At 31.7% G+C, this 12,614-nt stretch overlaps 1 protein-coding gene across 1 annotated transcript; it reads right to left on the bottom strand.

The window, feature by feature from the left end:
• Positions 1-8,133: 8,133 nt before the first annotated feature.
• On the bottom strand, positions 8,134-9,998 carry LOC106714472 (glutathione S-transferase 2-like). The gene is made up of 5 exons (XM_045681226.1): positions 9,919-9,998; positions 9,514-9,650; positions 8,824-8,991; positions 8,518-8,660; positions 8,134-8,329 (listed from the first exon to the last, which is right to left on the bottom strand). The coding sequence occupies exons 2-5, from the start codon at positions 9,644-9,646 to the stop codon at positions 8,168-8,170; spliced, it is 606 nt and encodes a 201-aa protein (XP_045537182.1). The 5' UTR covers positions 9,647-9,650; positions 9,919-9,998; the 3' UTR covers positions 8,134-8,167.
• Between the last annotated feature and the right edge of the window lie 2,616 nt (positions 9,999-12,614).

Genomic DNA, 12,614 nt, shown 5'->3' with positions numbered 1-12,614 from the left:
TTTAATCCCAGATATAGTTTATTTTTTATATAATTCCCTTACCTTCGTAGCGCTAAGTGAATCCTTAGTGCAGATTTCTCACCTGAAGGAACCATTTAGCCGCAATTGAGAATCTTTATAAACAATTGTTTACTTTACCTTGTTTAGTTATTACTTCATAGGTATAAATTAGTTTTACATTTGTATTTTGTCTTTGAAAAGTAACAATTTATAGATTAAAAAATCTCTTATTAAAAATGAAAATACATATTTAATATTAAGTATGTAAAGTTTGTAAGACAAACAATGTTAAATATTTTATTTGTATATTTTAACGAAGTGTGTAAGCACCCAAAAAAGATGTGAATTCGCAAAGTGCCAAAAGTAATTTAGTATTTTCTTATTAACGTAATATTTTAGTTAAATAACCACAGGTTTCCATTAACCATTTAGCCCGATACTTACCCGCCAATCTATAAATGGACAGGCTAAAATGTATGTTATTTTGAGCCTATTTGATTTCCGCCATTTTGACGCTGACGGTAGCTGTTGGTATAGGTGGTGAGGATTCGAACTAATATTAATATAGATAGAATTAACCATTTAAATTGGAACGAATCCAAAGCTTTTCCAAGCGACCTGTCTATATCTATAGAGGTCAATGCATCACTCTAATTTGGATTACAATATATTTTTAATTTTATGCAGATATATAGGGTAATAGGTTAAAATGACAATTTTGTAACAAATGTAGTCCGAAGTACAATAATATGGTTTTTAAAAAGTAAATCTTTTAATTTTTTATATGATAATTTTAAGATGGATTCGCTGAATCAACGGTGCTTTTGTTATTAAAAGTTTTAGATACATTCTGTTTGTATCAACGACTTCAAAGATTTTCTATATTATGTATATTGATGCACCAATTTTTACATTATGTTTAAGCCATTGTAACGTGCGGACCCAATAATGGATTTGGCATATATTTTACGATTACAAAGATTATTTAATGGCTGTTTTTTTATCAGTTAGCTGTAAATTCAAGTGATTAAAGTACTTGTAGTAAAATCCATTTTTGTAAAATTAAATAAGGATCGATTATTGGGTTCGGACGTACGTTTATAATCGTTAGTGTTAAGTAATTTTATGGTCCTTGGTCATTTTTATGTTAAATTTTATCGCGATATTTGTCATTATTAAATATAAATCATCGACGTTAAGAATTTAGAAAAGTTTCTTTTTGTATTTTTTTGGTAATTTAGATGTTTTAAAAATTATCCTAAGTATTTGCAATAGGTATCTATTGAAATATAATTGATGAACATATTATTACAATCTGTTACTTATGTAATAAATTTAAAACACGTGTTTAAGACATATTTTTTAAATAAATTTCATTTAAACATAAAAAAATTGTGTTTTATTTAAACAAATGCCATTTTCAGTTGATTATCATAAGTACAGAATGATAAAAATTAAAAGCAATAAAGAAAAGGAAAAATGAAGTTAAACGAATATTAACATTGCATAAGCCCCATAACAGATATTTTATTTACACATTAATAAAACTTACAAATAATTTATAATTAATGAAGAAAACCTGGCAACACTCGAATTCTGTGAGGTCTATCGAAAGAGTTTTCATAAGGACGTTGTGCTTGAATGAATCCATCTGCGTCATCTCCGTCATAATCAGCTGATCTCTTCTCGAAATGATGTTCAGGTCCTGATAATTTCGATACTACTTGAGGTGAATTCGATTGAGGTCGTGTATCCGAACGTCCGAAAACCACGCAACAGATTAAAAAAACAAATGTCAACTTCACAATGGCAGCCATCTTGTCTACTCAATGTGAAATAGAGAATTACGATTTTTTTGTTGTTTCTGTCTGATTTATATAGGAAATAAATGTTTTCGTTAACTGTTACTTGTGTAAACTGAACTCGGTTTTGTGTACGTAACATTATTGTTGCATTAGCGAGTGGCCTCATAACAAACAAAAATACGTTTTCGTTCTCACTTACCATGGTCGTTCAAAGGGTTAAATTATAAAAGCACATAAGAATAATTATGTTTGTTACGAAGATATAAATACACTTAGACAGATTGTTTTCTCGATGTAAAAGCGTTTTTATCAATTTTTTGTGTTTGCCTGCATGAGTATAATTATTGCAATAAACAACAAAGCAAAAATATTATTTTAATTCGTAAAGGGATTTGCTTTCATCCTAAATTAACGTAGTATTCGTAATACATTACTTCTATCAAGAAACGTTTCGGTTTTCGTAATTTTTCGAAACTATGTTGTACACGCTTTCGCCCGCGACTCCGTCAGCGCGGAATTAAAAAAAAACTTTATTAGTAGCCTATGTGTTCTTCCAGACTATGCTTTACATCTATGCCAAATTTCATTAAGATTCCTTGAGTCGTTCCGGAGATACCTTCAAACAAACATCCATCCATCTAAACATTCGCATTTATAATATTAGTAAGAAGCTAAGAAGTAAGATATCATTTTTACTCCGTATTTCGAAAGGATTTATTTTATGACCGTGTCTAACAGAATCTTAATCTTATATCTTTCGTTTAAGTTATTTATTGTATTGAACCGACGGACGTAAACTCACTGGATTGACGCACGTGATTGATACAACGATGTCTTCGTAAACATCTTTATTTACTTTACGATTTATTATTTTATTAAATACAGTCTAACAATTCAACATACTTCTCTGGTTCTGACAAATTGTTTCTTTATTCTTGCAAAATAACATTCAATTTAAACTCGCTCCCTTCCACAAACTTAGTTAAATACTTCGAACACTGCGAATAGCTTGCGAAATGTCTAAAAATTTTATGTAAACTACTGTTTTGTTCAGTTTATAATATAACTAGGTAGTGCGATTACAAACTTCCAAAACATTCTGTTTGCTTTTGTTTATTTAAATTATCAAATCCATTAATTTTAAAATGGTTATATCAAAATCCATAAAATAGAATAATGAAGTCTAATTACATCCCTTTGCCACAAAGTGGCATGATGTTCCCCTAACGAGGAATGTGTTTCGCTACCACTGACTACCAAACAAATTAATAATTAATATAGTAAATATCATTAGATCGTAAGACCTTGGCCCATAAAATAACTATGAATATGAGTATATGATGATATATTCATTCACAGAGCAATGTCGCAAGTTTACACAATTACACAATGTGTATTCCTAGTCGAGTTTTCTTGAGAAGTGATCAGATTGTGTCGTCTAAACATTTACACAATTAATAAATATGTTTTTTCTTCGTGAGGCAATTGATATAAAATATATCAGTAATTGCCCGCGACTTCGTTCGTGTGAAATGCTGTCTTCGGGTAGCATTTTAAACGATTTAGGCTAATTAATTTACTCAAAATTATAAAAATTAAAACTACAAACATATTAAACTTACAAAACATTCACATAAACTTTCAATATTCGCATACAAATTTCCATCGCCTATTCCGTCAAATTTATTTATATCAAATTAACAGATTAAAAAATAATTTCCAAGCTTCTTCAAACTGTAAAAATGTCGATATTTCCATACAACTTTCCATCCCCCCTTTCAACCCCTTACAACGGTTATTTTTCGCAATTAAAAGTAGCCTTTATTAAACTCTAGACTATAGGTATATGAGTACCAAATTTAATCTAAATCGGTTTAGTAGTTTTGGCGTTCAGCTACAGTTACTTTCGCATTTATAATATTAGTAAATGGAAAATGAATTTGATTTCATTTACCTAAGTGATTTTTTATTCAGTTCGGTTCTAAAGTTTTTTTTTCAAAAATACTAATAGGGAACAGAAATGCTAAAATACTTTTGCGTTGGTATTTGAGCAGTGAAACACATGGTACAGACTCATTTGTCAAAAAATCATAACCAGCGCCTGATGGAAAATTATAGTAAAATGTACAAATCACTATTACTGCCATAGCTTTTTCTATAGGAAGTTCTTTTCTGGGAAACACATAACCTAGAAAAAATATGGATGCGGTTCCAAGTTTCCCACAAAATTCAGTTTTTCCATCAGTAAGAAATAATTGGCACATCCCTATTAGACCCATAAACGAATCCGTTCCTATCTTGTTATATACATAGAACGAGAAATCAATAAACAAACACTTTATGCTCAAATAAAGGTTAATAGTTTATTATGAGATAACCAATAAGTGGCTTATCATTACACCGACTATAAAAGAGTTGTTTTTTTTAAATCGAGTATCAAAAAAAACTGTGTACTGAAAGGACTGTACCTTTAATTTTTAAAGTAATTTTATTTAAAGTAATGTCTCTTAAAGTTGGTAAGTTGTATCAATTTTCTTTCTACGCATAGCTACAATTTTTGTTTAATTAACATAAATGGAAATGTCTCGAGACTATTAATATTCTTATTGTAATAGGTTATTCATGTCTATTTGTATTTAACGCTCTTTTCTTTCAGTCCTCCTATTCTTGATGCTAGCTACCATAGCTGCTGGCTTATCTTGTCCCTGCCCCCGCGTATACTGGCCGGTTTGTGCCTCTGATGGCCACACCTATTCCAACGTACAATGCATGAGATGTCAAAAAACCAATCTGAAGGTCATCGCTCAAGGACCCTGCAGGATTAAAGGCATACGACCTAAGACATATGAACAAGGGATTTATAAATTACTTTATTAGTTATATTTCTAATTTATTTCTGAATGTATACATGTTTTAAAAATTAATTTGTTTTATTTCTTAGCAAAACTTCATACAATTTTGTCCCAAGTGTTTTTACAGTGTGATTAATGTATTGCTTTTGTTTTGTATAATCAAACAGACAAACGTTAACCCAAGTAAATAATAGTACACAATAACAAACTGGTTAAAATTTGTTTGCATAAATTTTCAGCTATTTAAACATTACACAGACATGAAAGTATACATGTTTACGTGTTACATTTCAGTTTTTAAATAATTTTAAGTATCGATTAATGAAAAATAATACAGTAATTTTATTATTATAAACAGTAGTTAATGTAGAAAATAGAGAAGACTTACTCGCTTATGACATTAGAGGAAAGAATAGAATATTACCTCTATCGATAAACCTAGTTTATAATCTATATTCAGACACTTGTATAATTATACTAATATTATAAATTGGAATAGATATATGGATGGATGGATGTTTGTTAGAAGGTATCTCTAGAACGGTTGCATGAATATCGCTGAAATTTGGCAGAAATATAGAACATAGTCTGAAAGAACACATAGGCTACTACATTTTTTTTTATCCCGCGTCGACGGAGTAGGGCGACAACTAGTAAAGATATAATTTTAACTGGATCCTATATAGGCTATCTACTTACCTTTTTCTTTCTTTCTTTACCGATAATTTTAAAATATAATAACATCACACAAATTATCTTACTAATATTATAAATGTAAATGCTTAGATGGATGGATGGATGGATGGATATTTGTTTGAAAGTATCTCCAGAACGGCTTAACGGATGTTGATGAAATTTGGCACAGATATAGAACTTAGTCTGGAAGACCACATAGATTAAGTTTTTAAAAACGCGCAAATGGAGTCGCGGGCGACTGCTAGTGAATCATATATTTAAACAAATTTTACATTGAAAAAAGGCTTTTGTATTTATTCAATTATTTTATTCATAAAAGTATATAACAATACAGAATGTAAGAAACCATTCGATGTTTACTTTAATGCATTGTTGTTTGTTGGTATAAAATGCAACAACGTTCAAAATTATCAGATAATTGAAACAAGCTTACATTTAAGATGCTTCGTACATTCGGTAAGTAATTCCTAAAATAATTAATATACTTGTCGAAATAATTATCAATATTCGGTCCTGGATTGAAAATTATATTATTTTCTTTGTAAATCTATCTATCTATATATATAAAAGAAAGTCGTGTTAGTTACACTATTTATAACTCCAGATCGATCGAACTAATTTAGCTGAAAATTGATGGGGAGGTAGCTTAGAACTAGGAGACGGACATAGGAACTTTTTTATTTTGTGTGCATTTTTTTTTATTCCGAGCGGACGGAGTCGCGGGTAAAAGCTAGTATATATATAAAAGAAAGTCATGTTAGTTACACTATTTATAACTCAAGAACGGCTGAATCGATTTGATTGAAAATTGGTGGGCAGGTAGCTTAGAACCAGGAAACGGACATAGGATAATTTTTACCCCGTTTTCTATTTTTTATTCCGCGCGGACGGAGTCGCGGGGAATAAAACTAAATTTTATCGCCCTGTTAACAACAGATTATATTTTTCGTTGGCTATTGCAATGTTTATGTAGATTAAAATAATACAAAATGGATTGAAAATAGATACCATGGATAAGCATAAATATTTCAAGATCGAATATTCATTTGGGTCGTAAAAATGTTTCCCTGTATCAAATTTCAGCTCACGGTTACCGTAAGTTTGCCAAATAGTCTGTGTTCATGAACAGAAAGATTTTCTATGTGGCAACATTTTTGGTTTTCTCTTCACCTAAATGTGTGTGCAAGGTGTGCAATGGCGCCACAAAAAAGTGTAATGTTTGTAATAAAATGTTGCCACATATAAAATCTATCTGTTCATGAACAGTTTGCATTGTCAATCTTTTGTCTCATTTTCTTTACATAACATGTATAAAATATTTTTTTTACAAGTTTTTCAATACAAAAACCATGATAATAAAAGAATGATTTTCTCATTTCAGTGTTTATCTGTTTGCTGTTATGTCTGCAGACGGCGTATGCTCAGAACTGCGCCTGCTCCACTCAGTACCAGCCGGTATGCGGCTCCGACGGCGTCACATACAGTAATAGGGGTTGCATGTACTGCGCCAACCCTTGTCTGACAGTCTTGTATGAAGGAGAATGTTGACTCTTACCCTATAAATCTACTTCAGTGACACTTGTCATTATATTTGTTGTGTTTGGCAAAATAGAGACAACAGTACGAATTAATACAAATGTCACTTAGCTTATGTCAGTCCTTCCAAGGTACTCTACATATCACATCTATCATATATTGTTGTTAAATTCGTTATATTTGCTTGTGTTTATTGTCATAAATATTATCAATTAATAAATTCGTAGTAAATAAATTAAATTAAATTTTTATAACGAAAAATAAAACTATAAGAAAAGAGTTTTCATCTTTCTGATTAATTTTATTTATTGTCTATTTGGAATTGTTTTAAAATAATATGATACTAAAGGTTTTTTAAATTATATAGCTTTTTCTAAGTTCTGCAAGTGGCTTTTCCTTCGACGCATTTTGAGTAATTTATCAAGATAAGTTTTTCAATCTTATCGTTGGTTTCTTTTAAAGTAGCTTATGTATGTAGGAGTAAAATAGGCATATTTTCCACACTGACGAGAGTTGCGGGCATCAGCTAGTGCATAAAAATATTCACTATACTATACATCATTATGAATACGTGGCATGACTCGACACTTCTAAAATGAAGAGCATGTATCAACGTAACGAGCAATACGATGAGTAACAACTTTATACTACAATTATTATTGCCGAGTTATCGTGAATTGGCTATTTATAAAAACAAAAAAAACGGTTGTGCTGAAACTGCTTTGATTACTATAGTTCTTTTTAAATATCTTGGTGGCCCAAGGCCACCTTCGAGCTGTGCCGTGGTGGACATCCCGCAACTAAAACTGTAATGTAATTGTAAGAACACTTGCGAAGCCTTCTACTTTGTCATAATTTGTAAAATATAAAAAAATATTTTAATGCAACGTTTTAATATAATACAGTGTGTTATATTCTACTTATCTTATTAGTTTTATAATTGTTGGTTTTGCAATAAAATCTTCCATACTGGTACTGGGATAGTATAAAAGACTCTCTATACTCACCCTGAAAGTCTACGCATGATAAGAACATTATTGATTGCAAAAAGTGACAGAATTTATTTACTACCACGTCAGATCTTTGACTTTGTCCGTTTCTATAATTTTTATATGTATATGAATTAAGAGATCATAAGAATCAAGAATAAAAAATATCCTCTTTTTTAATTTTTCGAAGTAAAAAAAAAACAATGCAATTGAAAGATAGTTTTTAATTTATTTTATAATTTAAATTAATTCTTAACAACAAAGTAACAAACTTATAATAACACTACATTTATTTCGACTTTGATTCCAAGTACTTTTTGACTGCGGGCACGTTCAAAACGGTTTCCCTCAACTTTTTGAAGCTTGGGTATTTCTCGTCCATATCCGGAATCAGTGATTGTTGTTTGAAGAACTCATAAAATCCAGCGAACACAAAATCAGCCCAAGTCAACTGAAACAAAACGTATTTAAACATATTAATATTGTAAAGTCATTTTTATGGAAATGCTCATTGAAAAAACACAACATCAGTGGTCATGTGCTGGTTCATTCTTTCAGCGAAATCTTAAAAATAAACATATGAAGTTGCTTTAAAAATGTCTGTTAATACAAAGTTAATATATTTGAGTTAAGACTCACTCTGCCGAGGGCCATGTGACCGTTGTTTTCTTTAATGATTTTCTCCAACTTTGGCAGTAGTTCTGGGTACACGGTCTTCACGAGAGCCTCTTGTTTCACCGCCTTTACACTTGCATCAGGTTCCCAGAACGACTGAATTCCCTCTGAAATAACAAAAAACTAACGTGAGTTTAAGAATCAGTAAGACTACTCCTTTGACATTTCGTGAAAAAATACTAACTGAGAGAGCCTCTTTAAAAGGTTAGGTTACCTAATTTTTTGAAAAAAATATATTTTTTCCAATGGTTGATATAAAATTCGACTTACTTAAACGGACATCTGCGTAGAAATCGGTATTTTGATCGATAACTAGGTCTTCCTCCAGGGTCTTACCGGCAAGGCCGTATTTCTTGCCGAGGTAACGACAGATAGCAAAACTCTGACCGTACACTTTGCCGTCAAATTCCAGCAGGGGCATAACACCATGTGGCGTTTCTGGAAATAATAGAAACATGATTTTAATTAATATTTTTGTAATAATGCATCAATGAATACTGTGGCAAGATGTATTATCTGAAATTATTCAAAGTCTTTTCATGAATATCATATCTATTTCATTAAATGAACTTAATCTATATATATATATAAAAGAAAGTTGTGTTAGTTACACCATTTATAACTCAAGAACGGCTGAATCGATTGGACTGAAAATTGGTGGGCAGGTAGCTTAGAACCAGGAAATGGACATAGGATAATTTTTACCCCCTTTTCTATTTTTTATTCCGCGCGGACGGAGTCGCGGGTAAAAGCTAGTTGTTACTAAAATAAGTAGACGATACAATAAAATTACATAGACGTCGCAAGTGCTATACGAGCCAACATTTTTTAAACATAGCTCTGTGTAGAAGAATAAAAACTGAAAAACAAATCTTCTTTATTAAACGCTTAAGTAGCGAAAGTATTCGAAATTAATTTTGTATATAGATTTTAAGTCCATTAATGGTTTCTTATACTAACTTGGCTTGAAAGCTGGCCAGTCCGCGAAGCCAACGCGGACGTCTTCAAATTCCTGACCACCATAGGCCAGGAGCCAGCGGATCGCCTCAGCGACGCCCTCAATATCGAAATACGTTACTTTAACGTTCTTCATTGTACTGTGGAATAAATATTGACCATTAACACGAGTAGCGTTGCTATTGTAAGATTTTAGAAAAAAGTCCATTGCAGAAAAATCATACAAAATGTATTTTAAATTGAAGATAGAACATGGAAACTAAAAAACAAAATTGTATTATTTTTTTATTTTTATCATTTATGACAAAAAATCATTCGAAAAAATTAATTGAAAAATATGATTAAAGTAATTTTAAAAAATATAGAAAACTATTTGAAAATATTATGAATAAATAAAAAAATACTTACAAAATGTTATTTAATTTAAAAACTGTGAGGAACGTAACACGTCTGTTTCACACTGTGAACACACTGTTATAGCGACGTGGGGCCAAATATTTATATTAAAACCTGTTGATATCTTGTACATCTGTGACTTGCACTTTTTTTTATCGCCACGGTACTACCGGTCAAATATATATTCTCAATTGAAAATTGAATATCACATCATTTATGTAATATGTAGTACATATTTTTTCTGGAATATTTGGCGAAATTTGTAGTCTTTGAGTAATGACTTCGAATTTCACTGATCTATAAAACTACATATTGTTATTCACAATGCATGAATAGTTAGTATATTTCTTATTATGAATTAAAATCGTAACACAGTGATTCTTAAAGTATTTCAGGATCTCCCAGGTCCAGTTAGGACTTCCGTGGACCCTCGGGAGCCTGTTAAGAGTTAGAAGTTAAAGCTTTCACTGAAATCAGTTTAATTTTGAAAGTCTACGAGACAAAGATTCGTGAATCACTGTCGAAACATGACCAAGAATGACTATTCCTGAGTTTATTTAGTCTCTAGTACAATGTTTTTATAAAAACAATTTATAAACTAAATATAAGTATGTACGGCTAATTGTTTGGTGACGGCACCGACTAGAATTGGACCCGTCCCGATCCGTTGATTCCGTTTGTGCGGAATTAAAAAAAAACTTAGTTATTAGCATATGAGTTCTCCTAGACTATGTTCAACATCTATGCCAAATTTCTACTAGATCCATTTTGTTGTTTTGAAAATATCATCTAACAAATAATTATCCATCCCTCCATCCACTTAAACTTTCGCATATATAATATTAGTAAGAATATCTTTATGTAAAGCTGTGTTCCTTATACATAAACATGACATAGGAAGATATTTCGATCGCCTAGGCTAACTCACAAAAAACTAGCTAGTTTTTTACATTGTGACAACAAATTCATCAGATTCAAAATCTAAGTGCTCTTTCAGAGTGCCGGCGGGCGCGGGTGCTAGCGCGGGCGCGTGTAAATCAAAATGTATGCAGACGCCATTTGCGTTCACAGTGCTCCCGCGAGCTGCGCGTCTTCATGAGGCGGGCGCGGGCGCGCGTGGCGCGGGAGTTTCTAATGGCTCAGTCCGCCCGTATCGTTCACAGTGATATAGCGTCTGTTAGGCGACTACGCGAGTGGTTCTAAACCGTTTTGATTCACCCGCCGAAGCGTCGTCTCGTGTATTCAAAGAATTTATCGGGATACGTCCGTAAATCAGCGTATAATACATAAAATTCTCCAAACTTTTCTCTTCCTTTATTTAAATCGTGTGTGCCAAACTTCATATATTGAAATTTCCATTTCAAGTATGAATTTTCCATTAATAAAAACAAATCTTCATCCATGTCTTCATCATGTAGCAAAGTTTGAGAACGACCTATCACATGTGCAATGACACTCCTAGCTCGATCGCCACTGTGAATACGCAGACGCCAAGACCCGAGCGCCCGCGCCCGCCACCGCACCCGCTAGTGCAGTCTGAATAGTACCAATGGCTGCATTTTGGAGAGTGTGCGCTGGAATTACATGATATAATTCCACCATCACCATTCAGCCAGATGTTCAAACATACGGCTGGAATCCATCATCGTTCCTTGTGCGTACTGCAAAGGATTGGAACATTCAGATTTTTCCGTCCAAGTACGACGTCACTTCAAGAGTAGAGTGAATAGGCTTTTACAAAGCTAGAGCATACCATCTTTAGACCACATCATCACTTCATCGGATGGGATCGTGGTCAAGCGCTAGTTTTTTTCAATATTAAAGAAAAATACAAAAGTCTTAACCTAAAAACTAAAAAAAATCTTCCATACCATCATTGCGCAAGATTTCACAACATAAATTAATGAAAATAATAATTTAATTTTTATCTATTGTATATTTTTTCGTTTATCAGAATGATTTAGATTTTTTTTATTGATCATGTTAATACTTGCTTACGCATAAATATATTACTAAGCATTGCAATGCAATAATTGTTATGAATGAATTGACAGAAATTAAAATTATTTTAAACATGAATATTTAACAATCATTCTGAATTATTCAAACTTTCCTGAGACATTATCATAAACATATATATGAATGGTTATAACATACACGTATATTTGTTTTGTCCGGTGTCGGTACAGACTAGTTTCGATCCCATCGGGGGCCTTTCATCAGTATGAATCTGACCAGTATTATTTCTCGGACGCGGCCCTTCACTTATTCAAAGTGACTCCCACCCAGTGACAAATATACATGAGTGTTGTAGCTGTTTATATATTAGTATTATTATTCTGAATTAAATATATTATATGTACGTAGATAAAATATAAAAGGGTTATTCATGAAAAATTAAATAAAACATACAGACGAATTGAAAACCTCTTTTTTGAAGTCGGTAAAAGTGAATTGATGTTTATTTAATATCTAATGAATAAAAAAAAATTACTCATTCAAAATGACACATAAATATTATGCAATGACAATATAATATCATCGTAAGTCTCTAAAAATGTCGAGTCATGGCGCATTAGTGTTACCATGACACGCCATATGTAGTCAATATGTAGGACATCATGAAAATTATATTTTATAATAAACGGAAGATAAGACAATTTTATCAGTTACAAATTAAAATATCTCAGTCCAATAAAATATCTACG

This window comes from Papilio machaon, chromosome 15 (assembly GCF_912999745.1).
Source record: "Papilio machaon chromosome 15, ilPapMach1.1, whole genome shotgun sequence".
In the NCBI taxonomy this organism is placed as follows: domain Eukaryota; kingdom Metazoa; phylum Arthropoda; class Insecta; order Lepidoptera; family Papilionidae; genus Papilio; species Papilio machaon.
This window is presented reverse-complemented; position numbering and strand designations above follow the sequence as displayed.